Below are 17501 nucleotides of genomic sequence, written 5' to 3' on the forward strand. Positions count from 1 at the left end.
TTTCCTTGGATTACTTTCAACAGGACCCGGACTCTGCAGGTCTGCATTAAACTTTAAGTACCGGTATCATTTACGGTTCATTTTGCCGGCTGTGATATTTGGACCGTGTACTTTAATGAAGGACATTTGGCATCAATCGTGGGACTTACAGTCCGGTCTGGGTTAATTTTTTTATTTGTGATGCATTCATTTAACATGTGCGCATGCGGCTTTAAACGGGTGCGGCTAATGTAAGTACAAAACCGGTTTTCCTCTGAAAATGTGGTGGGTGCGGCTTATAATCAGGTATAGTCCGGAATTTACGGTAATTCCCAAGTTTATGGTTGACTAATAAGTAAACAGCTTTCCCCATTTGAACTTCATTCAAAATAAATGAATGTATTTTCCCAAATAGATGAATATTCGGGAACAATATTAATACCAACAAATCTTGCTTGGATTGGGTTTGTCCAAATTTTGTATCCGCGTCATCTTAAATAGATTCCCAGGCCTGGTAATGGATCTATTTAACAGCTTCCCACTGTTTGTGTCACACTTTGACTCCCAGCCTGTTGCGCGATTATTGCACAGCAAACGTGCCGTGTCGGTAAATTTTGCAAGCGTGCCGCGAGATGGAGAATGCTTGGCGTCTCCTGGCAAAGTTCTGCCGGGTTAGTTCTTTTGTCCCTCGGCTGCATAATATGCAGGCTGCAGCTGCGTGTGACGTGAATGGACGGCCTGACAACCTGTTGCGTAATTTATAGACAAAGGTTGCTTTCTGTGTGTGTGGGGTTATATTGCCACATTTGGCCTGACTATAAGGCGCAGTTACAAATCCCAAATTGGCCAGAAATTTGTAAGTGCGCCTTATAACCCGGTGCGCCTCATATAACGCATAATATGGTGGATACCAGGGGTGTCAAACTCATTTTAACCACACGATAGAACAAACATTTTCTCGGGGGCCGGACTAGTGGATTAGAGAGAAAGAAAAAGAGAGAGAAAAAAATAAGAGAAAGAGAGGGAGAGAAAAAGAGAGAGTGTGGGACAAGGAGAGAGGTAGAGAGAGGGTGAGAGAGGGTGAGCGCGAGAGAAAGGGGGAGCGAGAGAGAGTGAGAGAGAGTGAGAGAGAGAGAGAGAGAGAGAGAGAGAGAGAGAGAGAGAGAGAGAGAGAGAGAGAGAGAGAGAGAGAGAGAGAGAGAGAGAGAGAGAGAGAGAGAGAGAGAGAGAGACAGAAAAACATGACAAACAAAAAAACATAAACAGAGAAACAGTGAAAGGGGGGAAAGAAAGAGAGAAAGAAAGAAATCCAAAGAGAAATTAAAAGTAAGTGAGAGAAGAAAGAAAGAGAGAAAGGTATAAAGAGAGAAGGGGAAAGTAAGAGAGAAAGAATGAGAAAAAAGAGAGGGAAAAAGAAAAAAGGAAAGAGCAAAAGAAGTTAAAAAGACACAGAGAGAAAGAGACAAAGAGGATCAAAAAAAGGAAAAAAAGAAAGAGTGAAAGGTTAGGGTTGAATCAAGGCAAACGCAATCATTGCAGATTGCGAAGTGCGAAGGGTAGGAAGAGAGAAAGAGAAGAGCGAGAAAAGGAAAAAAAGAAGTTAGAGCCAAAGAAGTTAAAAAGACACAGAGAGAAACAAACAAAGGGCAACAAGGGAAGAGAAAAAGAGACACAGGGAGTGAAAGAGACAAAGACAAGAGAGTGGGAGAAAAGGGGTGGAAAAGAGAGAGAGAGAGAGAGAGAGAGAGACAGAAAGAGAGAGAGAGAGAGAGGGAGAGAGAGAAAAAAATCCAAAGAGAAATTAAAAGTAAGAGAGAGAAGAAATAAAGAGAGAAAGGTAGAAAGAGAGAAGGGGAAAGCAAGAGAGAGAGATTGAGAAAAAAGAGAGGGAAAAAGAAAAAAGGAAAGGGCAAAAGAAGTTAAAAAAAGACACAGAGAGAAAGAGACAAAGAGGATCAAAGAATGAGAAAAAGAGAGGCAGAGAGAGTGAAAGAGAGAGGGATAGAGAGTGAGAGAAAAAAAGGAGGAAGAGAGAAAAAGAAATATAACTACAACGTTTTTGTGAGAACCATCTGGCATAGTGGACATATTTCAACCTGCAGCCCGTTTTTCTCTTGTGCTTCTCTGAGCGTTGTCTCACGGGCCGGAGTCAATCCCTTAGCGGGCCTGATCCGGCCCGCGGGCCGCCTGTTTGACAACCCTCGTGTATCCATTTGGAAATGCGTACAGGATATATCATGTTCATGTATATCCTGTTACATTTTGAAAACAATAGTTGAAATTTATCGCATACTAGTATTTGATAAGGCAATTATCACATACACACAGTTAAATGATTCATTATTAATAATTTAATAGAATAATTGCTAAAATCTCTCATGCACGAAATAAATAACTAAAGAAAAATGACTCCTCAAAGTTTTATTGATGGTATGCTGCCGTAATTTGTGCAACGATCACGAAAACATCACTGACCAAAATTGCAAAAATAGTACGCAACGGATATCGAACCCAGGTTGCGGCAGTAAGAGCGCCGAAACGTAACCACTACTCCACCGTTGATACAGATGACATAAGAAAAAGCATTACATGTATCATATCATTATCACTCTATTTTTACTCACGGTGCCAAGTACAAACGTTTAGAGCAGGGGTCTCCAACATGGTGCCCCTAAAGACAGTTGAGGTACCGACGGACCATGGTAATCTTCTAGTAAATTAGTTTTTTTAGCACTTGACTCGGTTTATTCAACACTACCAATACTTAACCTGGTAATAACATAGTAACAACATAGTAATAACATTATAAGTTGTTATTTTCAAAGTGCACATCAAACTGGATGGTCTTAGCGCTTATTTGTAGATCCCTGGTTTAAAAACTGGAGAAAACAGTCATTAGAAATGAAATGAAATCCAATGCCTTTTCACATGTCATCTGTATCACTCGTGGTCTAGTGGCTAGGTTTCAATTTTGAAATTCAATTTCAATTTAATGCGCCTTTTAGTCCTGAGCACCTTGTATATGAAAAGTATATGACCTAAGGAATATTTTGGGGGTGCGCTTTATAATCGGGTGCAATTTATAGTGCGGATTATCCGGTAGTTCCCGTCAAACTTGTCTTTGACAAAATGGCTTATCGCGTAATTTGTAACAAAAAGCAGCTCTCAGATTGAAAAAGGTTGGAGATCCCTGGTTTAAAAACTGGAGAAAACAGTCATTAGAAATGAAATGAAATCCAATGCCTTTTCACATGTCATCTGTATCACTCGTGTTCTAGTGGCTAGGTTACAATTTTGAATTTCAATTTCAAACTTGTCTTTGACAAAATGGCTTATCGTGTAGCAGTCTTCTCACTATTTTTCTATGGATTGGTTTGTTTTTTATTCCTTGATTTATTTTCCAGGTGCATGATGGGAGCCTGACCATCCTGGGCATCACCCGCGACGACAGGGGGGCCTACACGTGCAGGGCTTATAGTGACCAGGGGGAGGTGCTGCATACGACTCGCCTGCTGGTACAAGGTAATAAAAAGTGGAATGTGTGTATAATAAATTGTAATGCATATTTATCAGGCTTGGGGATTAACTGAATACATGTAATGGCGTTACGTAATAGGGATTACAATTTTTTTAATTGTAATTGTAAAAAAATACTTAATAAAATTACAGTTCTATTTAGTAAAAAGAAATGATTACTTCGAAGGATTGATATTTGATTTCAAAAGTATATTTGTGATGCACAATTCAGGGTACATTCGTACATTCGTTTTGTTTACATTCTCCATGTCTGTTTGCGCCTTTCTCTCCCTCTGCCATCCCCTTTATGCGCTCACTCTCAGGTCCCCCCGCAGCTGCCCCAAGCCCTGAGTAAAAAACATGACGATATGACCAAAAATGTTGCAAAACGAATAGAAAAGTGCCATCATATTATAGTGCAACTAACAAGACAACATCGACAAAGAAGTAGGAACATATAAATAAAATAACAAAATGACGAATGCGACTTAATACCTGGGGGTCTGTGTCTTCTTCCAAAGCATCCTTTCAAGCATCCATCTATTCATTTACTTTATACTGTTACGTTTGCCATGGCGCCCAATAGGCCCCGCCCGTGTGGCGCCAGCTGCGGCTCGTTGACAGATTGGCTTCCCTTCTATTTTAGCTCAGTGCTCTCACTCACCATTGGTCAGTCCGTCAACAAACCTCCGCCCCGCAAGACATAGGTTTTGACTGTGTCCGGTTCCCTGCCTGTTTTTCCTGTCCGGTATTGTTCCCTTCTATTTTGTCCTGTTTAATATCGATATCCAGTTTTGATATTAGTCCCGTGTGTCCCGTCCTGTCCGGTATCGCTCCATCTGTCCGATATCTGCTCGAGCAATTGCTATCGATCTTGTCAGCCTCCTGTCATTCCACGCCAGACCGCTGCCTTACGTCTTCCGCCCAGCGATTGCAGAATCACTGGGTTAACGTGCATGACTGCCCCATTTCCCGGAAAATAAAAGCTTGTGTGAGAAACGTCACGCATTTGGGTTCTCCTCCTGTTCCGGTTCATGACACATGCACTCGTTCATATATGTCTCACATTTACATATCACTGACACTAATGAGATAGAGATGACAAGACATCCCAGAGCTAGTTGGAAGTAAAAGGTGAACCATGAGTGTTTCAAAATATATTGGGTTCAAAATGTACTCTTAATGTGAATCGAAACACAGCATATCCTGTCCATTATGTGAAAAAGAACGTTTTATTTTTGCTCAATACACTATACCAGGGGATCTCCAATCTTTTTCAAGCCGAGAGCTACTTTTTGTGACAAATTAGCGCCAAAGCCAACCAATTCCAAATGCATTTTCTAGAATAACAATTTAGCAAGTTATTACTATGTTGTTACTATGTTATTACCAGGTTATTTATTGTAAGTAGGGTTGAATAAAATAATTTTACTGGGATATCACAAGACTCAGGACTCGTGAGCTAGTTTCGGAACAGGTTTGCAGGCACCTCAGCTGCCTATAGGGGGCACCCTGGTGCCGGTGGGCAGCACGTATGAGACCCTCCACTATACTATGTGGTTAGAATTTAAGCACTTTCGGGGGGACCACAAGGAACTCCCTGATCTTGGTTTTCTGTATTTCATTCTATTTTCAAGGTTAGATGTTCACGTATTATTTAATGATATTTTTTCACGGTTTTAATTTCCAGTTGTTAAATCGCCACCAGAGGGCCGTGAATACAGATATCGTCCACCGTATCGCGTTTTGGCAACTGATAGTGTCCTGATAGACAAAAATTCTGGCTGGCTCAGGACAAGTGGGTGAAAAACTGGGATTACATTGGCATGGATATCATATATTGTTGTCATGAACCAGAACAGGATCAGGACCCAAACGCGTGACGTTCTCACACAAGTCTTTTATTTTATGGGAAATGGGGAGTCATGCACGTTAGGCAGCAGTCTGGCGTGAAATGATAGGAAGATCAAAAACCACCTGCTCGAGTAGATATCGGACAGATGGGGTCGATACCGGGCAGGACGAACAGACAGGATTATAAATGAAACAGGATATCGAAAATAAACAGGACAAGCTAGACGCGAACAAAAACTGGGGAGAACAATAAACAGGACAAAAAATAAACGGGAACGAAACTGGCAACCGATATGAAACAGGACAAAAATAAACGGGAACATTACCAGACAGGGAATACCAACAGGAAACAGGACCGAGTCAAAACCCACGTCTTGCGGGGCAGAAGTTCGTTGACGGACTGATAAAGGAAGAATGAAGAGAAAGACACAAGAAAAGGAGAGCACTGAGCTTAAATAGACGGAAACCCAATCCGTCAATGAGCCGCAGCTGGCGCCACACGGGTGGGGCCAATTGGGCGCCATGGCAACCGTGACGATTATGCACTCTTTGTATCAAATTAGTATTGGCTATAAAAAGAATTTGAATAAAAAGAATCCTCAGACTAAGTGACTTATGGTTTATAGATTCATTTGAGTTTTCCCTTGCCCGCATGTTGGTTTAAGATCAATGGATGTCGTAACTGTAATTTTGTGATTAAGGGCTATACAAATAAGTGTGACTTGACTTGATTATATGTAACCGCGGTGTACGTGTCCCACCAAAGATCCACATTCACGCTGGACTGGATGATGAGGTTTTTATTATTACAGTTTCTGCAAATGGATGAGTCACAACATTAGCTTTTCTGCTGGCTTTGATCTCTTTGATCTCATTGCAGTTCTTTCTGGTAAGACTGCCCAACAAAGCATATCAAAGAGCTTTCTTTTCAATCTACATAAAATAGATTTTAGAATATCACAATACATTTTTACATCTTTACATTTTAACAAGATACTTTTAACAAGAGATCGTATAGTGGATTTTTAACGTTTACAATGGATTCAACATATTTTTCTTTCGTCTGAATTTTAACCAACATCATCCTTTTTTAATGTATGTGAAAAAATAGAAATAAAAACAATAATGAGTATAAAAACGGGTACAAGTTACCTGCAAATGGATGAGTCACAACATTAGCTTTTCTGCTGGCTTTGATCTCTTTGATCTCTACAAGGGGAATTCATAATTTAGTAAAACAGAAACAAAACTAAAATAAACCTAAACAGCTTGACAACATCAATCACATTACTGTGCATGTTGAGAGATATGTCAGCTGTGGTTATAACGTTTAAAATTAACTTTTTTTGTGGCGCACCAAAAGATGTGTCTTACCATTGCAGTTCTCTCTGGTAAGACTGCCAACAAACCCCGCCTCCCGGTCACATGGCAGAAGCCAAAACCAAATCCCACCCCATACCAGCAGATGGCACAGTTGGACTCATCATTGCAGGACATTTACCAAAAACTATACACATATTTCAGCAGGAATTTCAATAAAACAAAAGTTATTACTACACCCGTTACATATATAGGAATTATTGACAGATATTGAAAAAAAATATTTGAAAAAAAGATACAACCACGTTGACAAAAGCTTGAAGACAATATGTCGATTTTCGACAACTTGTGCAAACAACCCACGTTGAACTTCCTGACATGGTCCAAGTCTCTCACTGGAGATGTTTCAGTGCGACAAGGTATCGATCCGACGTGATATTCATCACAAGCTCGGCCTTGTTAGCTCAATCAATGCGCGTCCCTTCCGAGTGTTCCACCAGGACCGAATTTCAACCGATCTTGTCCGACGTTTTAGTGATTACATCTATGGATTAGCATTGTTGAAGACGTCCCGTTTAAAATCGCATTTCTCCAGGAGTTAGGTTTCAGTGTTTTACAGATCTACGACATCCCATCTCATCTCATCTCATTAGCCGTACCGCTTATCCTTAGTAGGGTCGCAGGGGTGCTGGAGCCCATCCCACCAATCATCGGGCAGTGGGCAGGGGACACCCTGAACTGGTTGCCAGCCAATCGCAGGGCACACGGGGACAGACAACTCACTCGCTCATTCACACCTAGGGACAATTTGGACCGGCCAATTCACCTGAAATGCATGTTTTTGGAATGTGGGAGGAAACCGGAGTGCCCGGAGGAAACCCACGCAAGCACGGGGAGAACATACAAACTCCGCACAGGAAGTCTGGAGCTGGATTTGAACCCACGACAGGTTCCCATGACATGAACTGTGCCGCACAAGCGCTAACCACTGCCCCGCCGTGCTGCTCTACGACATCCAATATTTTAAAAAAAAGGACAATAAAACCCATCATTTTCACTTTACAGTGTGGAATAGGATGTTTTTTCGGCCACTCTTTACCGTATACATATTATTTTGCATGCTCAAAAAACAAAATTCCAACTGTTTTTGCGTATTTCTAGTTTCATTTTTTTATGAAATGCAGATCTGCTATTGGTTTGCGTTATGTTATCGGCTGAACCACCTCCCACCATGCTCCTTTCTTCATTCAGAATCTTTTTGCCAATACGACACTGTATTTAAGCTTGCAGTGATGCTAAAGGGAGAAGCAAAAACATGGTTTATCCTGTGTTTTAAACATACATATATTACTTATAGGGCAGCACGGCGACGCAGTGGTTAGCGCATGTGCGGCACAGTTCATGTCTTGGGAACCTCCTGCGTGGGTTCAAATCCAGCTCCAGACTTCCTGTGCGGAGTTTGTATGTTCTCCCCGTGCTTGTGTGGGTTTCCTCCGGGCACTCCGGTTCCTCCCACATTCCAAAAACATGCATTTCAGGTTAATTGGCCCGTCCAAAAATTGTCCCTAGGTGTGAATGAGCGAGCGAGTTGTCTGTCCCTGTGTGCCCTGCGATTGGCTGGCAACCAGTTCAAGGTGTCCCCTGCCCACTGCCCGATGATTGCTGGGATGGGCTCCAGCACCCCCGCGACCCTACTGAGGATAAGCGGTGCAGCTAATGAGATGAGATGAGATGAGATATTACTTATATTGGGATGGGCTCCAGCACCCCCGCCACCCTACTGAGGATAAGCGATGCAGATAATGGATGGATGGATGGATATTACTTATAAGTAGTACAAACTATGCACTAATTTGCTATTTTTATGTTTTAAACTCAGATACCGGAGATTCCAACTCATTAACAAATCACTGTAGGTTTCTATCCCCTGCTATAGAGCAATTCCAATTTGAGATCGCCATCTCCTATTGATATCCCAATAATGTTTCTCAACTGGTGGGTGAGGACCGAAAAGTGGGTCGCGGATCCATTTTAAGGGAGTCGCAAACCTTTAGCTTTTAAAAATAATGCTCGGATAAGAAAACATATTACTCATGGCCGTTTAAACTCTTTGCCAGTAGATGGATACAATTCCCTGCAAATGTGAATTGACACGAACAATTTCTCACCACAGAATAAGGCTAATGGTTTGTTTAACATTTTGCAAAGACAGCGGAGAATACTTGGATTTTTTTCTTTTATCTTGAAGACAAAGCCACTGAAGTAAAGTGTTTTGGATTGCCACTTGTGAAGCACCCTTCTTGTACTGAGGTTTTGAGTTTTTCCTTGCCAGCATGTTGGTTTCAGATCAGGGGATGGTGTAATTGTAACTTGTGGAGTCCTTTTAAGACACGTTGTCATCAAGGGCTATACACATAAATGTGACTTGACTTGACATTTATAGAGCAAATAAGCCCAGCACAAAAATGACTTCCATCTTCTTTGTTTCAAATAACATACCAATTCACCATGTTCCATAATGAATTCTGATAAAATGAAGTTTTGAATGGAATTAAAACATCCAAGGCAATGTATTGATAAAATAATATTCTTACCATACGTAATTATGTCTTTTGGAGGGACACGCTCAAGTACAGAACATTACGCAAATGTCTCACTTCTTTGGCTTTCTATTAGGTTTAGCAATTTTAAACACCGTCACCCGATACTGAGAATATCAGATATCTCAGACCACGGCCATAGAAGCATTATCTGGTCGAGCATCACTCGTCCGTATAAAAAGTTTTGGCTGAGCGATAGCCAGTCTCTTTTTCTCCCACCCGAATGACTCATCGCACGTCAGCCATGTGGGCCTGCACTGCGGCCTTGAGATCAGCACGTTGGCCACACGTTGCGATGAGTCTGAGCACGAGACCAAGTCTGTCCACGACAAGTAAGGGGACGGTTTCAGATTTAACTCCGTGATTGCTGGTTCTTGGGAATGAGCATTTTTTTTTTTCTGTACAAGAGAATCTCCCAAGAATTTACTAGCATTATAGCGCGACTTTTTTGTGCTTGTAGTTCCCAAACTTTCAGCGGCCAAACTCCCATAACACGCCCCCCCCAACCCCCTGTTTTTTTCTATCATTAATTTTCTGCGTTAATAAATTGTGTGTCCTATTTCAATGGACCTGGTTCATTGAATACATTTACTTGGGATTAGGAATTCATATCAGAACTCAAAGAACTCAAGTAATGACGTAATTAAAAAATGTTTTTATCAGTGTAGGAAATTCAAGAATCCTTCAGAGAAAAAAAGATTTATGGTGGAGCACCAGCAACACCTAGAGGCCAACACGTTTACTGATTGATTCAAAATTATAGGAAGAAAAATCCCTACACATGAAAGATGCAACTTTTTAGATGCGTACGTAGGGTCAAAAATGACCCCATGGGTTTTTCTTTTATTTATTAAAAAAAAGTTGTAATATTGTCATATTCCAGGTATTCGTCAAAACATATTTCTGACATGATGTCACTCATTTTACATGCCATGAATGGAAAATAGTATGTACTGGTAGATCATCTATTGAACAGTGAAAGGAACAGTATTATTTGAATTACTCATTTATTTTAAATGCCAACTATCACTTGTCAACTGCAGCATCATTTTATTCAATCGATTTATGAAGCAGAATTATTTTCGCGATTTTGGCCATGGCATGTATTTAGGGTATGGGCAGCACGGCGGCGCAGTGGTTAGCGCATGTGCGGCACAGTTCATGTCTTGGGAACCTCCTGCGTGGGTTCAAATCCAGCTCCAGACTTCCTGTGCGGAGTTTGTATGTTCTCCCCGTGCTTGCATGGGTTTCCTCCCGGCACTCCGATTTCCTCCCACATTCCAAAAACATGCATTTCAGGTGAATTGGCCGGTCCAAATTGTCCCTAGGTGTGAATGAGCGAGTGAGTTGTCTGTCCCTGTGTGCCCTGCGATTGGCTGGCAACCAGTTCAGGGTGTCCCCTGCCCACTGCCCGATGATTGCTGGGATGGGCTCCTGCACCCCCTGCGACCCTACTGAGGATAAGCGGTGTAGCTAATGAGATGAGATGAGATGTATTTAGGGTAGGGTGGTGGTCCCTGACGTCAGACCGGTTCCTATTACCGCCGAATAACATTTAAAAGTTGGTCATCGTGAAACATGTTCGCTTTAACCACTCCACTGATCGGAATTTTCATCTCTCCGCGCCTGTCACTCGTCCACTTTTATGTTCCGCCCTGAAAACGAGCAGCAGGCTCTTTGCTTTTTGTATCTGGGCCTGCTCACAAAAAGACATCTTACCATTCATGGCTTCTGCTTTCTCCTCCTTTTTTATGGAGTGCTGGGGTGAAAAGGTTGCAATGTGAAGCACACGCTGGCTTCACAGTGTCACTTTTGATTCTACGTGGAAATCAGGAATTCATGCTCTCTGTAAAAGAAAACTGAGTGAAAAGTAAATAGAAACCCAGTACAGTAGACCCTCAATATATGAAATTGATCTGTTCTGAGGTGGGGATTTCGAAGTGAAATTACTGTTTAGCGTATAGTTAAGCGTGGCTAATGGGTTTCAACCTCCAGTAATCCAGATAAAAATATTGATATATTAAAATAACATATGCAGGGTTGGGTAGGGTTACTTTAACTTGATTACTTTCAAATACTTTTGGATTACTCCAGTACCAAATATGCTAATAAAAGACAAAACTAAATATGAATAAAATGACTAAATTTGTGCAGGCTTGGAGAGTAACGGAATACATGGAACGGCAAAAATGATGTTGGCAAGATGTTTGGATTTATTTTCATTTTGTTTCTGTCGCATTTTATGTTAATTTTGCCAGAGATCAAAGCCAGGAGAGAAAGCTTACCACGTGTTGTGAGTCATCATTTTATTCATATGTAGTTTCTTTTGTCTTTTGTTAGCATATTTGGTATTGGAGTAATTCAAAAGTAATTGAAAGTAATCAAGTTAAAGTAACCCTACCCAACCCTGAACATATAATAGATGGATAGATAGATAAATAGATGGATACTTTATTGATCCCTGTAGGGAAATTCACACTTCCAGCAGTATCCTTGTGTTGAAAAATAAAATAAAGATATAGAATACAAAAATACCCAATATAATGTTTTGCTATCGAGTATTTAAATAGTGCTACGGAAAATACTTACTGTAATAAAAATAGGGTAATATGCAAATGTAGGGGTGGGGTTTAAGGTGGGCTTTTACTCCCCCGGGTGGCGTTAAAGAGCCTCATGGCATGAGGAAGATATAATCTCCTCAGTCTGTCTGTGGAACAAGACTGTGACAGCAGCGTGTCTCTGAAGCTGCTCTTCTGCCCCCTTTACAGCATTTACCCACCATCCGACATCAACAACAAATTATCTTGCGTGCTGAAAGATGTATTAAATTAAAACTTTGCTGTGCCCGTGCATAAGTAAAGTTACGTCGCTAGGAAGCATGCCTGCTAATGGTCGACATCAAATAAAATAACAATCTGCGGTTGGTTTTAATCATAGCATCATGAAAATGCCAAAATACCTCCCATAATGCCTTTCTCTTTCTTCTTTCTCTTCAGAATATTGTGTGCTTTGTAAATTCTGTAAATTTTGTAAATAAGTGAATGTTATATATGCGTATATGTTTAAGTAATGATGTAAATGAATATCCATCCATCCATTATCCGCACCGCTTATCCTCAGTAGGGTCGCGGGCGTGCTGGAGCCCATCCCAGCCATCCTCAAGCAGTGGGCAGGGGACACCCTGACCTGGTTTCCAGCCAGTCGCGGGGCATACAGAGACATACAACCATTTACTCGCTCATTCACACCTCGGGACAATTAGAACCGGCTAAACTGACACACATGCACGGGGAGAACATGCAAACTCCACACAATGAGGCTGCGGTAGCTGGACTTGGATCCTGAACCTTTGCACAGAGAGGCTGGGCGCTAAATACCCAGGCGCCGTGCCTCTCATGAATATACATGTGAAGAAAAAATCAAATGTTATCTACCGATGGTGGGACATGACTTAAGCTGGTTGATAAGAGTAGCGTGGAGATGCATAGTGGGGGGTCGGCGACAGCGGATTCAAAATGAAGACTTTACAGAAAAACATATAACGTATACATACACACAAAAAAAACAGTATAATATTGCAGACTCAATTTTACAAAGAACGCAATATTTCGAACAGAAAGAAGTGTCAAGACCAGAACAGTAGGAGGACCCAGATGTGTAACGTTACTCACAAGTTTATTGAAATATAGAGGAAAGTCAGCACCAGCGATCCGGTGCTCGCTGGACTTGGGAAGCAAGCTGCTCACGGGATCGGAGCGTGTTCTGAATGCGGAATTGGATCTTCCGGAGCGGGAGATTGTAGCGTAGTTAGACGGAAAAATAGGTCGTTAGCTGGGACGGAAGATCAGAACGTGGTCAGGGTAAAAAACCGGGTCGTTAGCCGGGACGGGAGAGCAAAACGTGGTCGGGGTCAAGAACGGGTTGTAGCAGGAGACAAACGGGGAAATTAGGAACGGACAAGTGGAAAACGGGTGACAGGGAGTCAGAGTCAAAAATGCGGTTTTTGAGGTTCGTTGACGGTCTGACAACAGGCGAGTGAAAGGACTGAGCTTGAACAGGAGGTGGAACCAATCAGGTAACCAGCAGCTGCTGGCGCCAAACGAGCGGGCACAGGTGAGTGTAATGAGTAATCATGACAAGAAGAAAGAGAAAGGCATTATGGGAGGTATTTTGGCATTTTCATGATGCTATGATTGAAACCAACAGCAGATTGTTATTTTATTTGATGTCGACCATTAGCAGGCATGCATCTTAGCGACATAACTTTACTTATGCAAAGTTTTAATTTAATACATCTTTGAGTACGCAAGATAATTTATGGTTAATGTCGGATAGTGGGTGAATGCTGTAAAGGGGGATAAACAAAAACATACTGCAGTGAAAATGTTGTAAGGTGTACTATATGCCGGGAGTCTACTGTAAATATATACTGTATTTCACTTTGATGTCACCAATTACCGACATGCTTTGTTGCAGGGCCTCCGTTCATCGTTTCCCCACCCGAAAACGTCACCGTCAATATTTCCCAGAATGCATTGTTCACCTGCCAAGCCGAGGCGTATCCTGGCAACCTGACCTACACCTGGTTCTGGGAGGACGTCAATGTCTACTTCAAGAAGTAAGTTGACCGAAATTGTTTTTATTCTTATTTTTTTTAATCACCAGATCTCTCTCTGTTGATTGGCTGAGAGAACAGAATGGTTTAAATCTTACCTACAAAGAAGTATCCATTTTGACTTAAGTCATTAATGAAGATTTGAAAGATCCTAAAAGGTAAAATACTGTTTTTATTTACTTACCATCAAAAAAGCATTATGGTGAGTCTGAAATATGTTGTTGTTTATCTCCAAATATAATTTTTTTCAGATTATTTATTTGAGAAGATTAAAAATTCACAATTTATCTTGATTTGTATTAAATCTTTAAACAAAAAACATACATATGAAGTAAAATCAAAACATATAAGTTACTTATTATTCATACTTTGGGATTGTTGCATACCGTCATGTAAATAAATAAATTACCAGGAACAATTTATTAAGCATTTTTTTCCATTTCAAACAATAATAAATGAAAGGTTTATTATTTTTTTAATATTGCTGATTATGGCAAAAACTCATTTCCAAATAATTAAATATCATGAAAAGGAAATACCAGTAGGCCGTGAGCCATTATCAGTAATAATTTATGATGAATCCAGAACATCTTTGTTTTTTTTAAATTGCATTACAGAAAATAAATCACTTTATCACAATATTAACATTTTATGAAACAGTCCTGTACTTTTTTTCTAATGTAAATACAATCAAAGTAATTTAAAACTCATGTACATATTTAACTATACAAACTTATTTTACATTTTCTTCCAGTATTTTTCAATTTTGATTTTAAAAATATTCAAATATAAATAAAAGGAAAAAAAATGACATTTTCCTCCTTAATACACCGAGAAAATAATTTATGTGACTAACAGGGGTCTCCAATGTGGTGCTGAGGTACCTTCAGACCTGCTCTGAAAATAGCTCAGCAGTGCTAGGTCATTGTGATTTTCTATTGACATTATTTTTTGAGTGGTTGACTACTTCCAGTAATTAACCTGGTAATAACAGAGTAACAACATAGTAAAAACACATGTTGTCATTGTAGAACATAGATAACAAGGTACCCTTTGCGCTAATTAGTAACAAAAGGTTGTTCTCGGCTTGAAGAAGGTTGGAGACCTCTGCGTTAGGGATTTTTCAGGTCTTCCTGCTTAATTGTTTGACTCTCTGCTGCTCTCTTATGGCCTTTTCACGTACCATAGGCTCGCCCATGTGTATGTAGGATTCTGTGTTTCAAAATAAAAGCATGTGTGTCCCCCCTGCAGTGACCTGAAGCTGCGAGTGCGCATCCTTATCGACGGCACGCTCATCATCTTCCGGGTGAAGCCGGAAGACGCAGGCAAATATACGTGCGGTCCGAGCAACAGTTTGGGTATCTCTCCCTCGGCGTCGGCCTACCTGACCGTTCAGTGTGAGTGTTGCCGCGGCAACCGTCTCCGCCGGCTAGGGGGGCGGGTGATGGGGATCTATTATTCTGTGCCGCCGCACAGCCACCTTGCCCGCTTGCAAGGTCGCATATCGGGGTTTTTGGGCTTATCTTTAGTTTTTGTTACAGGTCGTAGCCGTTTGTGTGTCATGAGGCAGCTATTTTGGTTTCACGATGTGGACGTCCACATGTTAAAATTTAGCTTATCTCTGTTTTATTTTGTGGCTGACTTGATTATTGTATTGTTGTATTTATTTATTCAGCCAGTATAAACCATAAAGCGGCCGTAGCTCAGGAGGTAGAGTGCTCGTCTTGGGATCAAGGGGTCCCAGTTCGAATCCCGGCTCGTCCGTGTTACATGTCGAAGTGTCCTTGGCTAAGACACTGAACCCCTAATACCCCCAAAGCAGGTTAGCGTCTTACATGGCTGCAATACAAGCCCGCTATTGGGAAATGTGGAGCACATTGTAAAGCGCTTTGGGAAGTCATTGACTTGAAAAGCGCTATATAAAAAAATGCAAAAAATGCAGATAAACATGATATCTACAGGAAATCAATTGACACGCGAACCTTTCGACGTGACGCGTCGCCTTCGATCGGTGCCGGGTTTTTAGACCCAACTACTGTGTTGGGAGTCATTAGGTGACCAAACCCCCGAATTCCAAGCCTTAATGCCGACCGCCAAGCAGGGAGGCAATGAGTACCAATGTTGTAAGTCTTAGGTATGACTCGGCCGAGGCTTGAACCAGCGACCTCCCAGTCTCGTAGCGGGCGCCCTACCATCTAGGCTACCGAGATGGTGAATCCATGAGATGGCCTGTTTTTGATTTCATCAAAGGTGGGGTGCTCCATCGGGGTGTCCTCTAGTAGAATATTTTCTCAATTAATTAAGTGTTAACGCCTAACGCCTAAATCACAATGCAGAATTCCAGAATTAAAAACAAAAATCAAAAAAGGTGTTTTTTAAAAACCAGACGTGGAAAACCTACCAAAACAGAAATCAAATGTGATTGTTGGAGTGCTTTTTTCACGCACAAGGACTTGGTTCCTTCAAAACAAAGCAGCCATAGACTAAAATACTACTCTCGGGTTTGTTTTTGTTTAAAATTGAAAAAGCAGTAGAAAAATATAAATCGATACCTGTTTTTAAGGGTAGAAAAGCGGTTGTCGAATCAGGAAGTATTTTCAGTGTGTCAGAAATTACATACCACCAAAATTGTTTTTTTGGGGGGGAGGACAAAAGGTGTCTGCCTACTCTGGTTTGTGGCCAATCACAAACATGTCACAGCACTATACTTCTCTATCACTTTGAAATTGTAAATTATAATATTCTGCAGTTTATTACAGTTGTAATATTAACTAAGGTATTCACCATAAAAGGATGAAGAAAATGATCATTTTTATGTATTACCGTAAATTCCGGACTATAGAGCGCACCTGATTATAAGCCGCACCCGCCACATTTTAAGAGGATAACCGCTTTTGTACTTACACAAGCCGCACCTGTATATAAGCCGCATGCGCCCACATTAAAACATGTAACACAATCATAAAAGTAACTCAAACCAGACTTTGTGTCCCGCGATTGTAACTGAATATAAAGTACACAGTCCAAAAACCAGTGCCGGCAAAAAGAACGGAAAATGATACCGGTACTTAAGGTTTGATGCAGGCCTGCGGAGTCTGGGTCTCGTTGAAAGTAATCCAAGGAAACAAAGTCTATATTTCCAAAGGTAAGGGTGGGAAAAATATCTATCCACTATTGTCCGCTGCGTCCAAAAACACATCTCACCTTTACTCCACTTCCCATCAGCCCCCGTTGTTTTCGCCCCTTCTTTTTGATTCGCCCGTGGAAAACATATCAGAATGAGTCTCTAAAATTAATACATTACAAAAGTATACAGTTGCAAATACATATTATATATGGTTACACATTTTTACAAAAAAAGACGGTACACCGAGAGAGTTTTCAAAGCTTTAATAATAATAATATAACTTTCATCCCATCCGTGACTGTGACAGGTAGCAACACGCTACTAGCAACACGCTCGCAGAACAGTAGACGGGTCTGTTAAAAAAATATACCGTACTTGTGAAAATCATGGTAAACCATCCTCATCTTCCTCCTCATAACTGACGCCATCAAAGTCGTCTTCCTCAGTACCGGAGAGAAATCTTTGTCATATAGACGTCGTCCCACGCTCC

At 41.1% G+C, this 17501-nt stretch overlaps 1 protein-coding gene across 4 annotated transcripts in view; it reads left to right on the forward strand.

The window, feature by feature from the left end:
* igsf9ba (immunoglobulin superfamily, member 9Ba) overlaps window positions 1–17501 on the forward strand; it is a 130068-nt gene that overhangs the window by 74431 nt on the left and 38136 nt on the right. For all 4 annotated transcript variants that reach the window (XM_088345384.1, XM_088345386.1, XM_088345385.1 and 1 more), the window contains 3 exons: window positions 3384–3501; window positions 13746–13887; window positions 15136–15281. In XM_088345384.1, the coding sequence (XP_088201510.1) occupies window positions 3384–3501; window positions 13746–13887; window positions 15136–15281 (406 nt within the window). The remainder of the gene's footprint in view (window positions 1–3383; window positions 3502–13745; window positions 13888–15135; window positions 15282–17501) is intronic.

This window comes from Urocampus carinirostris, chromosome 10, assembly GCF_059441175.1.
Source record: "Urocampus carinirostris isolate Australia breed hairy pipefish chromosome 10, RoL_Ucar_1.0, whole genome shotgun sequence".
Taxonomy (NCBI): Eukaryota; Metazoa; Chordata; class Actinopteri; order Syngnathiformes; family Syngnathidae; genus Urocampus; species Urocampus carinirostris.